Source organism: Sceloporus undulatus, chromosome 2 (genome assembly GCF_019175285.1).
Source record: "Sceloporus undulatus isolate JIND9_A2432 ecotype Alabama chromosome 2, SceUnd_v1.1, whole genome shotgun sequence".
In the NCBI taxonomy this organism is placed as follows: Eukaryota; Metazoa; Chordata; class Lepidosauria; order Squamata; family Phrynosomatidae; genus Sceloporus; species Sceloporus undulatus.
The window spans coordinates 72501960-72524356 of NC_056523.1; the positions used below are offsets into that span (position 1 = coordinate 72501960).

The 22397-nt window shown below is 44.1% G+C and overlaps 1 protein-coding gene across 3 annotated transcripts in view; it reads right to left on the minus strand.

The window, feature by feature from the left end:
• Positions 1-5970: 5970 nt before the first annotated feature.
• ABHD14A (abhydrolase domain containing 14A) overlaps positions 5971-22397 on the minus strand; it is an 18258-nt gene continuing 1831 nt past the window's right edge. Inside the window, exons 1-5 of one of the 3 annotated variants that reach the window (XM_042454599.1) lie at positions 21120-21182; positions 14060-14336; positions 11930-12045; positions 10410-10645; positions 5971-7703 (exon numbers count right to left, since the gene is read on the minus strand). In XM_042454599.1, the coding sequence (XP_042310533.1) occupies positions 7521-7703; positions 10410-10645; positions 11930-12045; positions 14060-14331 (807 nt within the window). In that variant the 5' untranslated portion in view covers positions 14332-14336; positions 21120-21182 and the 3' untranslated portion in view covers positions 5971-7520. Of the gene's footprint in view, positions 7704-10409; positions 10646-11929; positions 12046-14059; positions 14337-17839; positions 18006-21119; positions 21183-22397 lie in introns of those variants that run through there. The other 2 variants (XM_042454598.1, XM_042454600.1) reach the window with 2 other exon arrangements.

A 22397-nucleotide genomic window follows, 5' to 3' on the forward strand; every position in this document is an offset into this window, starting at 1 on the left:
ATAGAGTACAGATGGTCAAACACTAATTACAGATAAAGCCTCCATTCTGAGGGCTGAACATTTCCAAAGCCTCTTTAGTGCCAACCGAGTAGTCCAAGACTCAGCTATTCAACATATGACACAACAACCGATGAAGAAGGAATTGGACATAGCTCCCACTTTGGAAGGCCATACAACAGATGAAAAAAGGTAAGGCAGCCGGGGTTGATGGAATTCCACCTGAAGCTTGGAAACGTGGAAGTCATGTACTCCATGCTAAATTCCACGAGCTCCTTGTGAGTTGCTGGGTAAAAGGTGAACTGCCATCAGATCTCCAAGATGCAGTTATCATCACCCTGTATATAAAAAAAGAGAGCAAAATCTGATTGCTCAAATTATCCAGGTATAACACTGCTCTCCATCGCTGGAAAAATCCTTGCAAGGATACTCCTGAACAGATTAGTTCCTGCTATTGCAGAAGAACTTCTTTCTGAAAGCCAATGTGGCTTTAGAGCTAATCGGAGCACTACAGATATGGTATTTGCCCTTAGACAACTGCATGAGAAATGTAGAGCAGAACAAAGGACTCTATGTAACATTTGTCGACCTCACCAAAGCCTTCGACACTGTGAATAGAAAAGGTCTGTGGCAGATCCTGGAACGACTAGGATGCCCCCCCCCCCAAATCCTCAAAATGATTACCCTGCTACATGAAGGCCAGCAAGGTCATCAGATGTGGCAATGCTCTCTCTGAGCCCTTTCTAATAACTAATGGTGTGAAACAAGGTTGTGTTCTCGCTCCAACTCTATTTACAATCTTCTTCAGCATGATGCTCCAAAGGCCTATGGCAGATCTTGAAGAAGACAACATTTATATATGCTACTGTACTGATGGTAGCCTGTTTAATTTAAGCCATTTGAGGGCTCGCACTAAGACTCTAAACTATCTAGTCCGTGAGCTGCTTTTTGCTGATGATGCTGCCCTCATTGTCCATACGGAAGCAGCTCTGCAGCGCCTAACATCTTATTTTGCTACAGCTTTGGGCTGGAAGTCAGTCTGAAGAAAATGGAAGTTCTCTACCAGCCTGCACCTCAGGAAGAACACTACGATCCCCACATCACTGTAGACACATCTGTGCTTAAGTCCGTCCAGCAGTTCACCTACCTGGGAAGCATCATCTCCTCAGACGCCAAGACTGATAAAGAGATCAATCACAGACTAGCAAAGGCATATAGTGCATTTGGAAGGCTTCACAAAAGAGTCTGGAGTAACACTTGAGGCAAAGCACAAAAATCAGTGTGTATAGAGCCATTGTACTGTCGATTCTCCTCTATGGGTCTGAAACATGGGTCACCTATTGCCAGCACCTACGACTCCTTGAACGCTTTCATCAGCGCTGTTTACGCACAATTCTAAATATACACTGGACTGACTATGTGACAAATGTTGCTGTCCTTGAGCAAGCAGGGATCACTAGCATTCAGGCCATGCTACTGAGGACACAGCTGCGCTGGGCAGGACATGTTTCTAGGATGAAGGACCATCGCCTCCCATAAATAGTCTTCTACAGTGAACTCGCCACTGGTCAGCGTAAGAGGGGCGCCCCAAAGAAGAGATATAAGGACTCCCTGAAACAACATTTCAGGCTCTGCCAAATTGATCACCAACAATGGTCTGCCCTGGCCTTGCATCGGGAGGCATGGAGACGCACTTTCCATGATGCTGCAGCCTTTTTTGAAAGCTCACGCCGAACGAGTCTCAAAGAGAAGCGACAACGCAGAAAGAACCACAACCCAGAAACATCACCCAAGGAGACTTTCAGCTGTGCTTTCTGCAACCGGGCTTGTTTATCTCGGATTGGCCTTTTTAGTCATCAATGCACTTGTAGAAAGCGCGGGATGAGTCCTTAATCTTCGTTCGCAAAGAAAAGCCAGAGACGATTTTCATTTTATTTATACTGTTTACACAGCACTTAATATAAAATCTGGCAGTGGGTTTCTGCATCTCCCCATTTCCTCTTAAGTAGTCATAATAGGGACATGGTATACAACATATTATGTCTTCAATTTCCATCATCACCTTCCTTTTTCAATAGTTTCTCTTCTTCAAAAAATAAAACAAAAAATAAAATCCCTTTCTCCACTATACAGATAGCCATATTCAGTGATTTGGGTTAGTTTTCTCCATTCAAATTCTAGTCAACACATCTTTACAGTCCCCTTTTAGAAAGCCATATTTCACTGCACATTTCACTGTAGCAAGTCAGTGTACAGCTGCATTTTGACTGTCCCTTAAGTGCTTGACATTTATTTTAAAGGGTAATTCTATTATGTTTTTAATTAGATGCTGTGGCTGGAACTCATTAGGATTGTAGTCCATGAGATCACGAAGTGTCAATACAGAGTGGGAGAGTATAAAAGATATACAATCTTCTATTCAGGCCTTTGATGTAAAGAGATACTTACTGTAGTTTTTAGCTTTTGAAGAAGGATAAAACTGCAAAGTGATGAATATGTTAACCACAGAAAGAGACACAGGTGCCTGTGCATATTATTTAACCTGGGCAGACTCTATACAAAATTTAAGAAAGCAACCATTAAAAGTTAGTTGTAGATGTCACTCATTGCTAAATTTCATTCTGTTCCTTTGACTGTTTCTGAAAGCCTGTACTGTACTGGCAAATTGAAGACATTTTGACACTGAAATCAGTGAGCTCCAGTCCACTAGTTAGTAAACTAGTATATATATATGCCCAGGCCCAACACGCGCTGAATATGTGACTCTTCAGATGTTGGTACAACTGTACTTCCCATCACCCTCACCATTACTGAATATGTTAGATAACACTGGTAACTTGGGTAGTGATGGTCCATTACACTATAAATAGGCTTGCCATATCCCGGCTGTACGCGGGACAAACCCGGTTTTTGGGGCCCTTGGCTCGTCCCCGCCCGGGTTCAGCAGTTTGTCCCGGGCCCAAGGGGCCCGTGCACTCACGCACCTCTGGCGCGCTTCCAGGCTCGGCCACAGCTCCTTCTCCTCTCACCTTGGCCAGAGGAGCTGCCTGCAGCACCTCCACTGACCACAAGGGGCAAGAGGAGGAGCCCAGGTAGAAGGAGCTGTGCTGGGGCCTCAGGGGCCGCCACCGCCATTTGCACTTTCGGTGCGGAAATGGAGGTGGGGTGAAGAGAGAGGCCTCTGTAGGCTTCTCTCTTTGGTGGGGGGTTGGAGTTTGGGGGGCCTCCGTGGCTGCTGCCGCGCTAAAAGCGCAGCAGCAGCCATGGAGCAGAGAGAGAGAGGCCCATAAGCCTCTCTCTCCAGTGGCAGGGGGCGGGGGTTGGAGGGGCTCCTTCACCTCTTCCTCTTCTTCCTCTTCCTTCTCTCTTTCTCTTCTCTTCTTCTTCTCCCTCCTCCTCTTCTTCCTCCTCTTCTTCCCCCTCCTCTTCCTCCTCCTCTTCTTTCTCTTCATCCTCCTTCTCTTCTTCTTCCTCCTCCTCCTCCTCCTCCTCTTCCTCTTCCTCCTCCTCCTATTTTTATCTTCTTTTTCTTATTCTTCTTTCTCCTCCTTTTCTCTTTCTCCTTCACTTTTCTTCTCCCCTGCTTCTTCCTCCTCTGCTGCTGCTGCTGTTGTTGTGTGCCTTCACCTCCTTTCCGACTTATGGCAACCCTAAAGAGTTTCCTGGGCAAGTTTCTTCAGGGAGGGTTACCATTAGCTATCCCTGAGATGCTGAGAGAGTGTTACTTGCTGCCCAAAGTCACCCAGTGGGTTTCCATGGCTGAGCTGGAGTTTGAACCCTGGCCTCCCATTGTCCTAGGCCTCTACAGCATAAGGTACAATACTCAGTTATTCTTTGTTATTGTTTACCTTCAAGTTATTTTCCCCTTATGGAGATCCTAAAGCAAACCTATCCTGGGGGTTTGCTTGGCAAGGTTTGTTCAGAGGTTTGCCATGGCTTTCCGCAGAGGAGGCTGAGAGAGTGTAACTTGCTTCAGCTTCAGGTGACCCAGAAGTGAACCCTGGTCTCCAGAGTCCTAGTCCAGCACACAAAGCTACATTCCCACACTTCTATCCAGGACCAGGAAGAATATTAAAATGTCCTCCATTTTGAGCATGCCTAAGAAGCATGCATTTATATTAACATTTTTTAAAAAACCAAATTTTTTCGCGTGTCCTCCATTTTTTAAAAAATGTTGTCCTACATTTGTCCCGGTTTGGAGGCAACCCTAACTATAAATCACTTTGGGTTTAGGGCCAATTCACGATAAAGAGACAATGATTTGTCAGCACACGCCTTGTACTCATGCAGCAGGTCAAGGCTCCTACTACATATCCACACAAATAAATACCTTCTACTTTACAGTTAGTGCTTGGTTTGCAGAGATTTCTGTTTGCACCTGTAAACAGAAGCAAAGATAAATGTTAAAGGAAGATCATTTTACAAAACATACACATTGTCATGTAAAATGTTTTAGGCAGATTGCACCATAAAGGCACTTGATCCACGTTTTGCACAGCTCCCAGAATTCTTATGCAAGACTGGAACCAGGTTTTGTAACAAAGGTGGAAAGGAAGATTAGTCTTCAACAGTTTCCATCCTGTATCTATGACAGAAAATGAAATGTTGGACTTTGTATGTTCTTGTATTGTGTTCAAACAATTATTGCCAGCTAGTCATTTAATAATCATATTGTGCACTGTGCCACTTTATTCCCTTGTGGACTTTGTATCACACTAGATCTTGGCATCCACAGCCCCAGTTCTTCCTACACTGTTTCTGGAGTTCAAATAATAACCAGAAGACAATTCATTTTTATGGCATTCTGTAAATAAGCAGCTTTCCCACACCAAAGGAGCCAGGCAAGTAATCTATTACACTGATAGCAGAGGGGAGTGTAGTGTAGTGGTTTGAGCACTGGACAACGAGTCTGGAGATCAGGACTCGATTCCTTGCTTGGCCAAGAAACCCAGTGGGTGACCTTGGGCAAGTCACATGCTCTCAGCCTAAGAGAAAGGCAAAAGTAAAGGCACACATCCTCTGAACAAATCTTGCCAAGAAAACCCCATGAAAGGTTCTCCTTAGGGTCACCATAAGTCAGAAATGAGTTTCCTCATTGCCCAAAGAGCTGGAAATATCCACCAGTGTCCCTTTCCATGTTTGAACACTTGGACCACAAACAGAAATCCACATTTGTAAAAGCTGAGGCTTACTAAAAATGGATATAAACACTATCCAAAATAAATAAATAAATAAACACTATCTGAATGAAACAGAAATCAGGGCAATGGCAATGATTATTGGGAGTTGTAGTTCAGCAACAACTTAACAGGAACAATTTGTTGACCCTTGGCATAGGCCTTGTCCTTTTACTGGAGTTGTTCTGAGAGGGAGTTATGAAGGCCAGACATTCTATTTGACCCTGGCAAAATGTAAAGCTCCATCCACACAATTACGCTGGATGTCCAGGAGGGCAATGGCTTACAAGTCCAGCAGCCTTATGAGGGAACTCTCCAAAAGCCCCCACAAATAACAGCCTCTGTGAAGATACACTGGGCAAAGCCCAGTGTAACTCGCACAAAATGCCAGCATAAATAACCACGAGGGTTACAGCCAAAAAGAAACCCACAACCTTTATAATTTCCCTTAGACAGAATTAGAATTATGCTTTCAATAGCAAAAATCCACCAAGCAGTTCCATCCCTTAACCTAATTGTTACTCTGTACTGAATTTTTCAAACAATCCACTCTCTTCACCCAGACAAATCACCCCCAAAGCTCCCACACCTCATTAGGAATCACTCTTCAGCTCCAACATACCTGAATGCCTCACACCTTGTGCAGGTGATTCAGTTAAATAAACCCTTAACTCAAAGAGGGAACTAACACAAGGAAGAGAAATTGGTATCTTACATGAGACTCATCAGATCACTTTTAAAAAGTGCAGTATGAACCGTTCAGTGAGAAAGTAACAACAGAGAGGCCATTAGCTGAACATGTTTGAAGAGGAATTTAATAACATGAAATGCATGTCTACAGCACTAGAGAGTGAGAAGAACATGCTTGACAGGGCCAGGTAATAATGCTCAAGAACCACAAAGGGTCTTATCTTGTGTGTGGTTAGCATATTATACTTTCACATTTTGGCCAAAGGTAGGTTACCTGAGTCTGAATCTTGTTGGTTAGTCCTAGCTAGAGTAGATGTATTGAATCAATTGGTGAATGTTGAGTGAACACATAAATAAATCCCACTGATTCAATGGGTCTACTTTGTCCAGACTAATAGTATGATTTCAGCCCTAATAACAATGTTAAAATAGTCATCACAGGTTAAACAATGCCTTAGTTAGATGTGGCACGTTAATAGACCTAGAAAGAGATCAAACCACATTTGCCCACATGGATGACCCGAAAGGAAGCTTACTCCCATACCCAGGATATCCTCATGAAAGCTATCCATCTTTATTGTCAACTGGCAGACAAGTACCTGTGTGCTTTCACGGGAAAGGCCTCCCAACTCCCTCCTGTATCACAGACATGTATATAAACATACACCCCACAAGTTCTGTACAAATTATTTATTAACCCTTGAACAGTTTTGCAACACACACAAAAATAGATAGCTTATGACCTACTGGGCAGGAGCAACCATCCCCTACCACAACATGGACTGCACTCCCTGGAAACCTTGTTGCATCACTCTTGCTAACAAAATAAAACACCAACATACAGCCACTTTTCTTACAGCAGGGAACACCATGGCATTATAGTTATCACCAAAGGTAAAGAAAAAAGAAATATTTAAACAGATTTGCAGGGTGGGGAGGATTTCCTTAAAGCTTGCCCTAGAAGCCTGCTGGTCAAATCAAAACATTATTATCCTACCCAGATCTGCTGATGTTCAGATCTTCTAAACAAGGCCAAACACTCTGTCTTACTGGGGTACTCTAATTCAGTACAGTGACTTACTTCATCTCCTTTCCTGGGTGACAAGTTTCAGGAGACCCCTCCCAAGAAAGAGAGGAGAAATAAAGCGACAAGCATCTAGGAAGCACTTGATCCTTAGAACAGGAAGTGTGCCCACCAGTCAAAGTAGTCAGCTAACAATGGAGATGTGCCATTAACATCAGTGGATTGTGCTCCTAAAAGAAGAAACTGAAACTGAAGTTGCATCTTCATCCAAAGGGATTAGCTCTTAAATGGGGCAAAAGGCTGACAGCAATGTGCAAATCAAGTCTTCCAGATTTTGTTGCAACAAACAGACTGAAAAAGATGTGGTCCCTTCTGCAAATACATTTGATCCAATATTGCTGCCAGACTGCAGAATTCAGGAAGTCAGGCCTGGAGCAGACATAACAGAAGCAGCCCCGTGAACAAACAGTGAGAAGCTCTTCCCATCAAGAGTCAGCAAGTCCTATAAGCCCTTTAAATATGGAGAAACAAATTCAAACACACAGTACCCAGGTTACATGGCAGAAATTTAGTCATAAGTCTTTATCAAGTAGAGGAAGGCAGGGTAGGGCAAATGAGAGAGGACATCACAGTCATTTTAGCTCACTCAGGAAGTTCAGGAGAGCTTTGTGAAACTCCTGAGGTTTATCAAGGTAACAGGCATGGCCAGCTCCAGGCAGCATGACAACGTTAGATTTGGGGATCTGTTGAAGGCTCTGAAGAGACTGTGTGCCCAGACCAGTGTCACGTTCTCCATAGATGATCAAAGTTGGAGTCTGGAAAGATCAAAACATTAACAGATTAGCAGCAGTCCAAAGGATTTGAAAAGGGTGCATGGCACAGAGAGCACAACCCCCCCTCCCTCCATGCACTGTTGTGGAAAAGGTGTCACTCTTTTTCTGGAACCAGAGGACAGATTTGAGGAGACCTGCTGAAAACTTATTTGTAACATATTTCTGAGTTGTCTTTCAAACCACAGGAAGCAACTGACAAAGTAAACATGAACAAACAAAAATCAGAACTAAAACACTGAAACAGCAGCAGATTAAAAGCCATAACAACCCCCCTGTACACACCGGCCTTAAAGGCCAGGTTGGGGGCGGAGTCAGGGCATAGCATCTACAGGACGCATGTCCTGGCTCAACCCCTAAGGCAGTGTGACACCATGCACTGGGCTGCACAGCATCCTGGTGCTCCTCCGGCACTGTATCTGAACAATGCAGCGCCAAAGGAGTGCCATAAAGCTGTACTGCCACGGCCATCGCACCCTGGAAAGGCTGGATCGGGGCTGCAGCATGAGGTTGCCCTGGCCCCAATCCGGCGAAAATGGAGGCACCTGCAGCCATCCCTTAGGGGCAGTCTGTACAGTCCCAAAGTTACCATATGGTAGTGAAAAGGTTATAGGGAAGCCATATAGGTGAACTTATTTTGGGAGTTCCAGCGTATGGAATGTGCATTATGCAGCTATTGCTTTTCTATTCTTGGCTCTTTGCCTTAGAGAAAGATATAACACAAAGTATAGACTCAGATGGTAACAAGGCAGTCTCTTCCGATTCTATGATTCTATAAGTACAGCCAGGGGTAGGCAACCTTTTTGAGCAGGGGCCGGGTTTGCGGTCCGTTCAGACAACTGGGGGCCGAAGCCAAAAAATAAATAATTAAATAATTTTTTAAAAAATTAAATATATAAATAAACCAGGACAAATGTAGGACAAAATTTCAAATGGAACGCACTTTTTAAAAAAATGGAGGACACATGAAAAAATTTGCTGATTTTTAAAAAAATGTAGTATAAATGCATGTTTCTGAGGTCTATAGACAATTGCCCCCCAAAGGCCCCGGCGGCAATTGGCAGCAGGACCGGGCTGGGCCGGGCCCAGGCCTGCCGACCGCATCCGGCCCGCTGGCCGCAGGTTGCCTACCCCTGAAGTACAGGAAGGCACACACGGGACATAACAGAGAATGGATGGTCACAGAGCTTGGCATACTGCTACCAAGCATGACCAACTACTTACTGTAGCAATACATTATGTTCTTAACTATATTATATAGTAATAATTTTCATTTGTAAGCTGACTTTGATCCCAGTCTTGAAGAAAAGACATGGCATAAATAAAGTTCATAATTATCATCATCAGTCACAAGGAAAACTCTAAAAGATAATGTCTGGACTGATTATGAATAAGCTGTCTATCATCTGTATTATTGTGTGCCTTCAAATTGTTCAATTCCATTCAAATTGTTTCCGATTTGTGGTGACCATATGGTGACCCTATCATGAAGTTTTCTGGGGCTGAAAGTCTGTGATTCAACCAAGGACACCCAGTGGGTTTCCATGGCTCAGCAGGGAACTGAGTCCTGGTCTCCAGGGTCACAGTCCAGTGATCAAACAACTACACCACTATGCTGGCTCTCATCATCTGTATAACTGGGCTTATTTCCACCTGTTTTTCTCCCCTGAGTTATGATGCTGGAATGATTGCTGTACCTGGCATCACTACCAAAATTATATTTTGCTGTATTTTTCCACACCATACACATACACACTGATCTGTAGTGATCTGGGCTTTTGTACTGCAATCAGTCATATTAGATGGTCTAAATATTGAATAAAAACTTCAGCTAGTCTTCCAAGGAGACAAACACTGACAAACCGTTGTGCTCAGAGGAACAGACTAACAAATGAATGCATTTCTAAGATAGATTCTATTTTACAAAATCTCTTGCTTCTCAATCAGTTACAAGTACAAGTAATCAATACAAAACATGGTAAGTTGCCTGTGTGCCCACATAATCACAGCCATCATTTAATGAAACTAACTGATAGGATGCCAGTCAATATGTGAACACACAAAGAAGGTACAAAGAACAACTACACTAGTGTAACAGAAAACAGCTAACTTCTTCTACATTCTTGGTGACAGAAGTGCTGCACTCCCAATAAGGCAAATAAAACAATTGGACCTGCATTTCCATACCTGAAGAGATTGCCCCGGGGATTTATATGATTGACGATTTTAGAAAGGGGCAGCAAAAGCCAGAAACAGAGTGGAATGAGGACAAGTATGGAGATTGTGATTATTCAAGGGGAAAACTCCAGCAAACTAAAATGCATGATGCTGTTCAAAGTCACTGAACTTTGGAAGGTTTGCTCCATTTCTTCTAGTTTTTGATCCTTTAATCAATACTACCTGTCTACTCCTTTTGCATAGTTCAAAGTGGAAGGACCTACAGCTTCTTCTTTTTTTAAAAAAAGTGAAGGTCAACTTTCCAAGAAATCCACATTTTATGTCAGTGGAAGACAAGCACTTACTGTGCAAACAGATCATTTGTCCCAGCCACAGGCACACCTGTGAGCAAGGACACCTATGTTCCCATTGGGATCACAGGCTAAATTTGCCCGTCTGCTATCCCTGTTTAATGAACACTGGGACCACAATCACAGAGGTGGTGCCATTCCACTGCTCCTTCTCTCCCCTTACCTTGACTTGCTGATACTGCTGAGTAGTAAACTCCTTGGTGCCCACTGGTGCAATAGGCACAAATCCCCTTAGCTGCTCCCCGTTTGTCAGGAGAAATGGAATGGAATAGTGGCCACTCATGGAAGAGCTTATTAATACAGGCTTCTGAAGGCCCAGCTCCTTAAAGATTTGATGCAAAAAAGCAACGCGGCCTGCTGCTGTCTCAACAGCAGGGGAACGTGGAGAGTCCCCATAACCTGTTGGAAAAGATCAGGGATTAGAAGAACTAGACACAACAATAAAGGGTACATATCGATATAGAAACATTTACTTCACCAGTGGCAGGGACGTAGCCAGGATTTTGGGAAAGGGGGGGTTTCCAGACTAAGTGTCACCATTATAATAGGGCTTGGGTGTGGTGGTGCGGCAGCATGCACCATTCATTGTATCTAATGGAAGGGGGGATCCTGACCCCATGGACACCCCCCCCCCGGCTACATCCCTGCCAGTGGCTTCCTTTTCTGGTCAGCAGTTTCCAAGAACCTGCTCTCTCAGTTTCCAGCTTGGGTTGCTGGGAGGAGAGAGTGGGGAGGAGGTGAACCATGGGCACCACCTTGAACTCATTGGTGGAAAGGTGGGATACAAAGGTAAGTAATAAATAATAATAAGTACTCCAAATTACTGATACTTGAGGGGGTAAAGAGCATGGGGTTCGGTAGAAAAATCACAAATCCAGTATAATTGCAAAACACACAGCTGAGTCAAGCTCTTATGATGCAAAGATGTAAGAGGGCAGGGCTCAGAACTTTATAGAACAACATAGCTTTCCTACTACCCCAACTCATTTTCAACCTGCACAAGCTAACAATTACTATCAGCTTCCTTTGAACAGACATAATGATCTGGCTCAAAATGTACAGCTCAGCTCATACTCCAGTGGCTATCGAAAATTACTAGCCACGTTGCACTGTAATGCAAGCCAGCTTTTATAAGCTAGTTCTATTATGTCTTCAAGGCAATGAATAACTGTAACAAGAATCCCAGAGCATGTACTAAACACTGTGCTCCAATGAGGAATGTTATTTGTAAGAGGCATTATATCCAAGATAGAAACATGCAGTGTTGTTTTTCCTTGTGCTGTTTTTCATGACAATCAAGAACATAGCACACTTGAACAAATCATTTGACCAGTGGCATGCTAGAGGACTTGCTCACATGGGCATCAAATTCCAATAACCCATTCCCTTGCTTGGGACCACACCTATTTTCTGTCCATGTGAATATGGAAAAGAGGCCTTTCTTTTTGTTAGTATTCACCTGTAGGAGAAGAATATTAACAAATGCTTTGCTTTGGCACAGTTGTATGGGAGTAGTTCTTTAAGCTGGTCATCCCACCTTTGCTCATTGCACATTACTAATTATCTACCAGCTAATGAGTTAGAAACACCATCCTTTCATACAGTTACTCTTGACTTTTAGACCACAAGAGCCCCTTGTAAATAGCTGCAGTTAACATAGATGAGTTCACTGCTCATACATACCTGGCAAATCAATAGCTACTGCACGATATCCACTCTCAGACAGCAAAGCCAGTGTTCCCAATTCCTCCCATGTCCTGGAAGTGAAGGACTGACCATGCAGGAAGATCACTGCCAGCCTGTTACAAAAACACAACATTTGGAGAAATACTGGGATTTCTTGCCAGATGCGTAAAAATTGATCCCCCTCATCCCTTAGTACAAAAAAAGGGGAAGCCCAGATTAGAGGTGGAAATAATGCAGGTTTGCTGACAGGTGGTTGTTGTGTGCAGATATAGCCTAGAACAGCAGCAAGGAGCCTCTGGCTCTCTAGAAGCTTTGGACTTCATCTCTCATGAACACTGGCCATGCTGACAGTGACTTCTGAAAGTAATTTTTTTAAAATATCAGGATATCTGAGTCTCCTGCAATAACTGAATAGAGGGTATACATCTCTTGCACAATAAAGCTATTATCTGAAAAGTCCACAGGTTAGTACAACAAACACAGAGGAGACAATTCCAGTATCAGCAAAACTTAATCAGCAGAAGCCTACTATACTGAAATTTCTGCATTTTGCTAGACAATCTTTCTCTCTATGGATCAGCTGACCTAAGGACAAATGCCATCTAGTAACTGGTGCAGCTTGCCATCCAGAGGAGCCAACATAGTAGAATGGATAAAATATATTTGACCTTTCAGACCAAAAAAATAATAAAATTTATTTCTATCCCACCTCTTCAATAAGATCGAGGCGGCTTACATCCATAAAAAACATATAGCGCAATACAATAAATCCCAATATCTCCTCCCTCCTTAAAAACGACTCCGCAATACAACAAACTATAATAAATACAGTTAAAATCATTACAACAGTAGTAACAAGAATGGGACATCATGGGCAGTCATTAGAACAATCCATATCAGTACGGACAACTGGGTCGGTCATTCAGGGAAGGCCTGATGGAAAAAATCCATCTTGACAGCCTTTTTAAAGATGGCGAGGTTAGTGATATGTTGGATCTCCTCCAGCAGGCCATTCCATAATTGGGAGCGGCAGAAGAAAATATCCTCTGGGTGACCGTAGCCAGCCTGGTCTTTATTGGCTGTAATAAGTTTTTCCAAGAGGACCTTATTGTGAAGTACAACCGCCACTGGGCAGTACAATTGGCCCTCCGTTTTCATGGGAGATCCATTCCAGACCCCCCCCCCCCCCCGGCAAAAATGGAAGCTTGTGCATATTCAAGCCCCATAGGTTTCAATGGGGCACACCGCCGGGCGCACGTGCCATTGAAAATAGCGGAAATTGCCCCTCCGCAGATATTCAAAGTCGCAGATCTGAGATCCGCAAGTTAGGAGAGGCGACTGTAGTTGTAAAGGATTCACTTTTAAAACACTAGTTGAAGGATTTACTTTTAAGAATAAGATGGGAAGAGAAATGAAGAGAAAATATCACCAGGATGGTTTTAATTTAAAGAAGGCTTAACAGCCACGCTCAGTTTGTAGAAAATACAGTATTTAGTCATCACCACTGACTAGGTATCTAACTTCTACAAGGTCTTCTGAAAAAATCTCTGCAATGGCACAATCTTTAGATCCATTAGATTCTGCTTTACTGCTGTTGGATCATGTGGAAAAACTATGTACCAATATTTGTCTTGTTCTTTACAGTCAGCACTACTGACTTTTTATCATATTATAATTCACCAGTATGGCTGAGTCTCCCTTATCTGAAACTCTTGGGACTAGAAATGTTTTGGATTTTGGAATATCTATATTTGCATATACGTATATAATGAAGTATCTTAGAGATGGAACCCAAGTCTAAACACAAAATTCATTTATGTTTCATACACACCTTATACATGTTGCCTGAAGGTACTTTTATCAATATTCTGAATACCAGTAATTTTGTTCACAAAATAAAGTTTGCATTTCATCAGAAAGTAAAGTTGCCACTATCTTAGCCACCCATGGATAAAGTTTCAGCTTTTGGAGTATTTTGGAATTCCAGATAAGGTAGACTCAATCTGTATCTTAACCTAAACCAATGTTACTACAAATTGTCCATATAGATGCACCAGTGAGGGTTATCAATTCACAGGACATTACTCATTTAGCTCATTAAGGTCTGAGATCAGAAGGACACTTTACCTTTCAGAGGAAAGAACCCCATCTTTCTGTACTGATACAGCTTCCCTAAAGAAAACAGATGGGTTTTGCAGGACTCTGCCTGTCAAGATGGTGATATTGCCAGTGCCTTGACTTTTCTTTGTCTCTTCTTCCATCGCTCGTGGCTTAGGGATGTCGACAGAGGCAGTAAATCTTTCGTGTTGAATAGCAGGGAGCAAGAGGTAGAGGACAAAGGTGACAAGGACTCCAAGGACCAGCAGCCCCAGCCTGTTGCGGATCAAAGTCACAGTCATCTTTTCTGAAAAAGTTTGAGAGAGAAAAAGAACCACTAGGATCACACAGAGCTTGAGCAGGGGTTTCCATGGCACTGTAAAGAGACCACTGGACACCCTGTCTTTATAGAATCCGTGGGATTACAAAATGGACAAGACAATTGGAAAATTGGAAGGGCGGTTATGCACAGGGCAGCAGGTGTTACATTTATGTTCTGGCTTTCCTTTCACAAGGCAGCATCCACAGCTCACATTTTCTCTACATTTACCCTCATAACAACCTTCTAAGGCAGTGGTCCCTAAACTGTGCTTTCTAAGAGATGTTGGACTTCAGCTCCCAGAATCCCAGACTATTGGCTAACATGGCTGAGGCTTCTGGGAGCCAAAGCCCAAAATCTTTTAAAGGGCACAGTTTGGGGACCACTGATCTAAGGCAACTCAGGCTGAGAGTGTGAATGGCTTAAAGTCACTCATTGAATTTCATGGGTCAATGGATACTAGAACCTAGAACCATAGAATTATAGAATTATAGAGCTGGAAGAGACTACAAGCTGAATCCCCCAGTCCAACATTTTAACTACTACTTACAATATAAAAATTAATATGAATGTGCTTTCCTCTGCAAACCAGCATGCAACTTTTGGGCAGGGACAGAGAAGACATTGATTCATCTCGTGCTATTTATTAATTTAATTTATACCTCCACTTTCTCCCAACATGGGCTCATGATCTGATAGCAGAGTGAGAGCTGCTTCTTCTAAAACCACAGTGACTAAATATCTGTGGAGAGGTTTGGAAAACCCAAGACAAGTTGCTCACCCTACGGTGCTATTTAATTTCAGCCTCCTCTGCATCCATTATATCCTCCAAGACTTTACAAGGCTTGGTGGTGCTAAAGGTGAGAGAGTGGGCAGACACACCTTGGGTGGCTTAGGGCGAAAGTAACAAGGATTTCTATGATTTAAAAAGAATATCCTACTGGCCTGGTATTTATGCTTCAGCTCTCTTCTACATAGCTTTACTATAGCCAGTTTGGGATACTCATAACTGGCACCAGAGATATGACTGGCTTGGCATCTGCCAAGGCCCCCATCTCTGCACCAGTTCTTCCTCCTTCTCTTCCTTACCATTTGCCTGCTCTTTCTCTCTAAGTGATTATGAGCAATGGTAATAAAAAGAGAGCCAGTATGGTGTAGTTTGGAGCACTGGACAACTCTGGAGAGCAGGGTTTGAATCCCTGCTGTCCACGGAAATCCATTGTCACTCAACCTCAGAGGAAAGCAAAGGTATACCCAATCTGAACAACTCTTGCATAGAAAACCCTGTGATAGGGTCACCATAAGTCAGAAACAACTTCAAGATAGACAACAGCATCAATAAAAAAGAAGAGCCACCACTGCCTATCTCTTTGTCTGGTAGCTCTCTCTGACAATGGTTCTGAGCTCCTAGCTTTCTAGATATTTTTACCCTCTATTTCAAAAGTCTGTGAGCATTCACCATGCTAGCTGGGATTTCTGGGAGTTGGAAGCCCAAAACATCTGTTGCCCCTCTCTACTGATGCTAGGATTTCTAATGTCATATTTAGGAGTTTATCACATAGGGCTTAGTTGTGTTAAGCTAAATGGAAGTAGATAGAAAGTAGACAAAAGCCACTCCTTCTTACATTCAGAAAATCTCAAAAATAAAAAGGAGTAGTTTTTGTCCACTTTTCATTTGGGTTTATACCATTTTAACAATGATGTGTGTGAAAATCAGCCAGCTTTTTTGGTTTCTTTCCAGCTTTTAAATCCGTTTTTTGCATGGGATTTCCTCCATGTGATAAACTCCTTAGTTTGGTCAAACCTTTACCTTCCTGTGTCTCTTGCATCTCCAGACATTTGCCCATCCCAAAAGGTAAAAACTTCTTTCAGTTTGTTGCAGCTCCAACCTTGGAACAAGATATTTTTCCAATCAGCCCCACTGGAATTAGAAAGAGGAAATGCTCTGCTAGGTTCACTTGCCTTGCCCATTTATAAATATAGCTGGGTCTTCTGATGGGGCGACAGATTCAACCTAAACAGCAGAAGCCACAGTTTGTACAACAAAAGACATAGGTAGTTTTTCACTATGGACATTACATAACTTCACCTTAAGAGATGATGGGAAAGCATATAGTAATACCCAAGTGCACAAACCTCAGGAACCCATGCAAAAACTGCTTACCAAGGAAAGAGCAATTGCTTATTTTCTGTTTACTGGAGGAGGGAAAAAACCAATTCAGTGTCCAGTACCCAAGGGTGTCTTAGGTAAGCACCTAGGCTAGAAGCTGATCTGAAGCCCAAAAAAATCATGTCCTTCAACTGACTTTGCATTGATGGAATCTTGTGTTCAGATACTTTGGAAGCTATCAGCTTGATGCATTTTAAATTGGAAGGAGTGGTTGTTCCACTGATCTTGAATCAGCCACAGGAAAGGAAAGAACAGTTAAAACAGACTTATTTTTATCACAAACCATTTCTAAACAGAAATAGAATTTATTTCAGGACTACCTGGACAAACAAGCCATTAAACTGCATCTCTGGCTCAAATTAGAAGGTGTTCAATTTATTTTTGTATTTAGGCACTTGCCTGGGATGACCTTGCCAAATCCTACCGTTCAGTATGGCCATTTGCACACAGGTCCATGCAAAGAAGCTTACAAGATTTTTGAAGCACATTTGCTAGGCTGAATTAATGTGCTGTTCTGGTGCCCCTATAGAGGTATACAGACATCTTTCAGTTAGCTGAGAAACTGTGCTATGGAAACCACAAAGTTTGGTTTTTAAGCATCAAGCACCCAATTCCAAGAGGGCTCAATTTCTGTATCAAAAGAGTTGTATTTTCTTCTGCACTGTTGAACCCTTGACATATGGAACTTTCTCAGAGCTTCAGATACATATCCTTCAGATATATTATATTACAACCTGTTATTCCTGCCAAGCAAGCTTGAGTACCTGGTCAACTGCAGATGGATGTTTGGATGGATGTTTCTGCTTCCCACATAGATTCATTAAAAGAGGGTAGCTTGGATTTGGATTTTTAATTTATAAAGAAACAGTGCATTTCTTCCATTACTGGTGCAATCTATACTGTTTTTAAATGTATAATAATGGACAGTAAGTTAATGGAAAGTGTAAGTGTTACCATGTAAAATGAAATCATAATGCTATTCCTAGCTAGAGAAGAGTTTGATATCTCCTGTCAACCTATCAAACAAGGGAATAGACGCTATGGAAACCTAACTCCCATGACAGAACCCAAGCCACTGCATACCTCATTCCACAGAGGTTCCCTGAGACAGTACACTTGACCCAGTCATAATTGCACTGTCTGCTATTAATTCCTGCCATTCATTCACAATGGCGAGAGCCAGAAATGACCAAAGCTGCACCTCAGCACAGCATTATGAAACAAACATAAACACCAGAAAAAAAGTATGTGATTTCCAGCCTCCTATTTCAATGTATGCCTTAGGACAAATCCTTATTGCTCTTCCCTTTCCACCAGCTACCTTGGCGGATTCTATCCAGCAGCTGGGCTGCAGATCTGCTGTCTTTGAAGATGTAAGTTTTCCCATTGTGCACAACCTTGAGCTTGGCCGGGAATAATATGTAAGCATGAGCTCCTTCCTCCAGGAACTGTTGCTTGAGGGCAAGGAAATGCTTCCGCCTGGTGTACGTGGCTGGGCTGAGATCAGGAAAGAAGGATACCTTGTGTCCGTGGAACATAGCTGTCCAGGAAGCCCTCGATGCCTTGAGTATCCTCTCCCGCTGCTGTAAATTGGAGAGGGTGATTATCACAGTACTGCCGTGGCCCTCCTGTGCATTCCCTGCTGGGAGACGGTATGCACTTTCTATACCGATGGGACCTTCTTTGTTTTTTAAGCCTGCAGTAGTTGACACCAGATTTTCTAAGTACAGTGGTACCCCGGGATACGAATTACCCAGCTTACGAATTTTTCGGGATACGAAAAAATCCCATAGGGATTTATTGTTTCGGCTTACGAAGGTGTTTTCGGGTTACGAAAAAACCCCGGCGCTGTTTTAAATGGAAAGGCCGCCACCGGAGGGCAGCAGAGAGCTATTTTTTCCATTAGCGCCTATGGCAATTCGGCTTACGAAGGTTTTTCGGGTTACGAAATTAGCCGCGGAACGAATTAATTTCGTAACCCGAGGTACCACTGTACGGGACGAGGTTTCCATCCTCAACAGCTGCAGGGACACCAGTGACCCTCAAGTTCCGGGCTCACATTTTGTTCTCGAGGTTCTCCAGCCTCTGGTCAGCCACCCGGCACCCTATTGCCAGCTCTTTCATCAGAGTCGAGTGCTTGAGGACACAGCCTTGAGTGGACACCACCTTGGCTTCCAGGGCTTCCATTTCGTGATCTGTCTCTTCCAGGCGCTTTTCAAGCTTTGCCAATCCATCTGAGAGAGAAGCCAGGACATGGCTGAAGGTACTGTGTTCAGAGATTATTCGTTCCAACAGGTCTTGGGTTGAATGGGTTGCCACTGTTGGAAGAGGCTGCACCACTTGGGCTCTTCCATGCTCTTTTGGAAACATGGTGCTGCTGCCATGAGCTAATTCCTTTTCACAAAAGAGGGAAAGCAGTTTCTAAAAGTCGGAGAGGTGGCATCATTCCTGCCAGGACAAGCTCACAGACTGCTGCTGTTGCTCTTACCTAGTTTAAGCATAGCAGGCCACACCCATGTTTACACATCTCTTTTTGCCTCCCACTACACAATACTCCTTCCGTCTCCTCCAACAACTTCAGGGGCACAAAATGTTGCACAGTTAGTAATGCTGAAGGAAATAAACCCAAAGTGAAACCCCTTTCTGGACACTTTAAGTCTTGCACAGAGGTACTGTAGTGAGTTATGGCACTCCCATAATGCACACCCATATTTGTCTTCCAGACTCCACAGGTTATATGCAGCAAATCTTTTTGGCTTTTAACTCCTGCAACATGTTCTCACAGATGTCACAGAGGCAAGAAGCTCAGAAGGATCATCTCCCACCTCAGCTCCTGCCACACACACAAGCTTTTGGAAATGATCTTCAGTTGTAATACACACCACGGCTAGCTAACAAACATTATGTATTTCAAAGATGCTTTTGGATGTGCCCTTTACAATGCAATTTACTGTCCTGCTCAAGACTTTCATAAGGGGAGGCCAGACTATACTGCCTTTAGTCCCACTGCCTTTTCTACTTGGGGACTTCTCTCCAAGGAAGGAAAATACAGAACAGAAATGCAATATCTCTTACCAGAGGCATTGGAATAACAAGCAAAGGGCTCAGCACATCTATCTGAGGTGTTTTTTTGCTAGCGCTTCTGCCTGGGGTCTGGAAGCACAGTGGGATGGTGGACAGAGTCTTCACTATCAACCCTGTAGTAGAGCTTTGTGAAGGAGAGTTTTGCCCCATCTATGGCGTTAGGACCTATGGGTCTGCCCTCCTTTTAAAATGGGTGCTCATTCCAAACCAGGGCCTGGAAAGGAATACATGCCCCTCCAAACCTTTCTTTTGGACTCCAACTCCCAGCACCCTAGCCAGAATTTGTTGTGGTTGTTGTTGTGTGCCTTCATGTCATTTCTGACTTACTTGTATGAGGTTTTCTTGGCAAGATTTGTTTGAAGGGGGTATGCCACTGCCTTCTTCTGAGGAGCTGAGAGAGTGCGACTTGCCCAAAGTCACCCACTGGGTCTCCATGGCTAACCCTAACCCCGTTCGGCCACGGAACCCCAATGGGGCAAACTGAGCAAATCACAAGAGAGCCAGTGAGGCTTATGGAGTTTGAACTTTGGACTGGACATCTGGAGACCAGGGTTCGAATCCATGCCCAGCCCTGGATCCCCACTGGGTGACCCTTGGGCAAGTCGCACTCTCTCAGTCTCCTTGGGGGTCAGCCACCCGGCTCTGAACAAATCTTGCCAAGGTAACCCTGTGACAGGGAGGCCATCATTCTCGCCATGCTGCCTCACTTCTGCCCTCATTTTAATTATGTTTAAGCTGTATATCTATTGCTATTGTTTTTGTTGATGTGGGAAGGGTTAGGGGATTGTGTAGGGTTGGTGTTTTGTTTTTATAATTGTATGTGTGTACATTTTGTATATTTCTGTTTTATTGAAATGTACTGTAAGCCGCCTCGATCCGTAGGGAGAGGCAGGATATAAATTTATTATTATTATTATTATCATTATTAATTCAAAACGTTCAAAGGCACCCAAAACAACAGGTGCGACTTTAGCCTTTTGGACTGCAACCACCTTCCTGCATCCACACTGGAGAAATAACCCAGTTTGGCACCGCTTTAACTCTTTTCTGACTCAAGGCTATGGAATTCTGGGAGTTGGAGTTTGTTGTGGGCCCTTGGCCCCAACAAACTCCTACTCCCAGAATTCCATAGCAAAGAGTCAGACAAAGAGTTAAAGCGGTGCCAAACTGGATTATTTCTCCAGTGTGGATGCATCCAAGGAGGAATGGACGCCTTCTTTTCACAAATGGCGCCCTTTTATTTGCCCTTTGGGGGCCAAAATGGCCGTTTGCCTCCGCGCCTCCCATTCCCTTGGAATCGGGGGGCGGCTGCCTGGGCAAAAAAGAGTCTCCCCCCGCGCTTAGGCCAATGGTCCATTCCGCCCGCGCGCCCCTATTCTGCTGCTGCTCTCCCCTGCCCAGCCAATGGGCGGCGACCTCTTTCAGATGGTCGTTGGGTCTCCAGGCAAACCCGGACGCCCCAGTAACAAAGCGCCTCCTCCCCCCCCCCGCCCCTAAAGGGCTGGACCTCGAGATACCTGGTAGCTCTCCAGACTCAGCAGCTGGATCCTGTCAGAGCGGGGCTCCCCCCTACTTCGTGCCTTTGCCCCCGCGAGCGGATTGCGTCACTCCGAACCCTCCTCCTGCTGCGGCCTACCAGCCTGATAGCCCTCCAGACGTCAAGCGCCACCTAGAGGCCAGCGTCAGTCTTGCGCTTGTTTGTCTCCGGGCAAAAGCGTGGGAGGCGTGGTTAAAGCCTATTTGCCCCGCCCCCTTATCCAGGCCCCTCCTCCCCATTGCGAGAATAGCCCAGCAGCTGGACGCCATTTTAGCTGCCCTGGCTCAATGCTGTGGGATTCTGGGGACTGTAGTTTGTTGTCTGACAGAGACGGCTAAAATGCCTCATGTTGTTGTTGTGTTGTTTCACAGAGTTTTCTTGGCAGGTTTCTTCAGAGGGGGTTTGCCATGGCTATGAGGCTGCAAGAGTGTGACTTGCCCCCAAGGTGACATGGTTTACATGGCCGAGCCAGGATTCAGACCCTGTTCTCCAGAGTCCTAGGCCAGCGCTCAAACCGCTACTCCGCGCAGGCTCCAATGTCTCACAAAACTGCACTTACCACAATTCCCTAGCATTGAGCCGTAGCAGTTAAAGCAGTGTCAAACTGGATTATCTCTGTAGTGCAGATGCTGTTAAGCCAGTTCACGTTGCCCAGTTTTAGTGCTATGGCTGCTGCCACCCTGTAAAATATAAAGTGGTTTGACACCACTTTACCTTCAATGGCTCAATGCTAGGGGATTCTGGGAATTGTTTCATGAGATATCTAGCTGTCTCTTTTGAATTATAGAATCATAGATGACCATCCAGCCGCTGCTTAAAGACGTCCAATTGAAGTGGTTCCTGCCTGAACATTTTTCCCGTAACACAAGGAGGGAGACTCCACCGCTCTCCGAGGAAGGAGTGTGCTCCACTGTCCAACAGCCCTTACTGTCAGGAGGTTCCTCCTAATGTTGAGGTGGAATCTCTTTTCCTGGAGCTTGCATCCATTGTTCCGGGTCCTATTCTCTGAAGCAGCAGAAAACAAGCTGGTTCCCTCCTCAATGTGACATCCTTTCAAATATTTAAACAGGGCTAGCATATCACCTCTTAACCTTCTCTTCTCCAGGCTAAACATCCCCAGCTCCCTAAGTCGTTCCTCACAGGACATGGTTTCCAGACCTTTCACCATTTTAGTCACCCTCCTTTGGACATGCTCCAGTTTCTCAATGTCCTTTTAAAATTGTGGTGCCCAGAACTGGACACAGTATTCCAGGTGGGG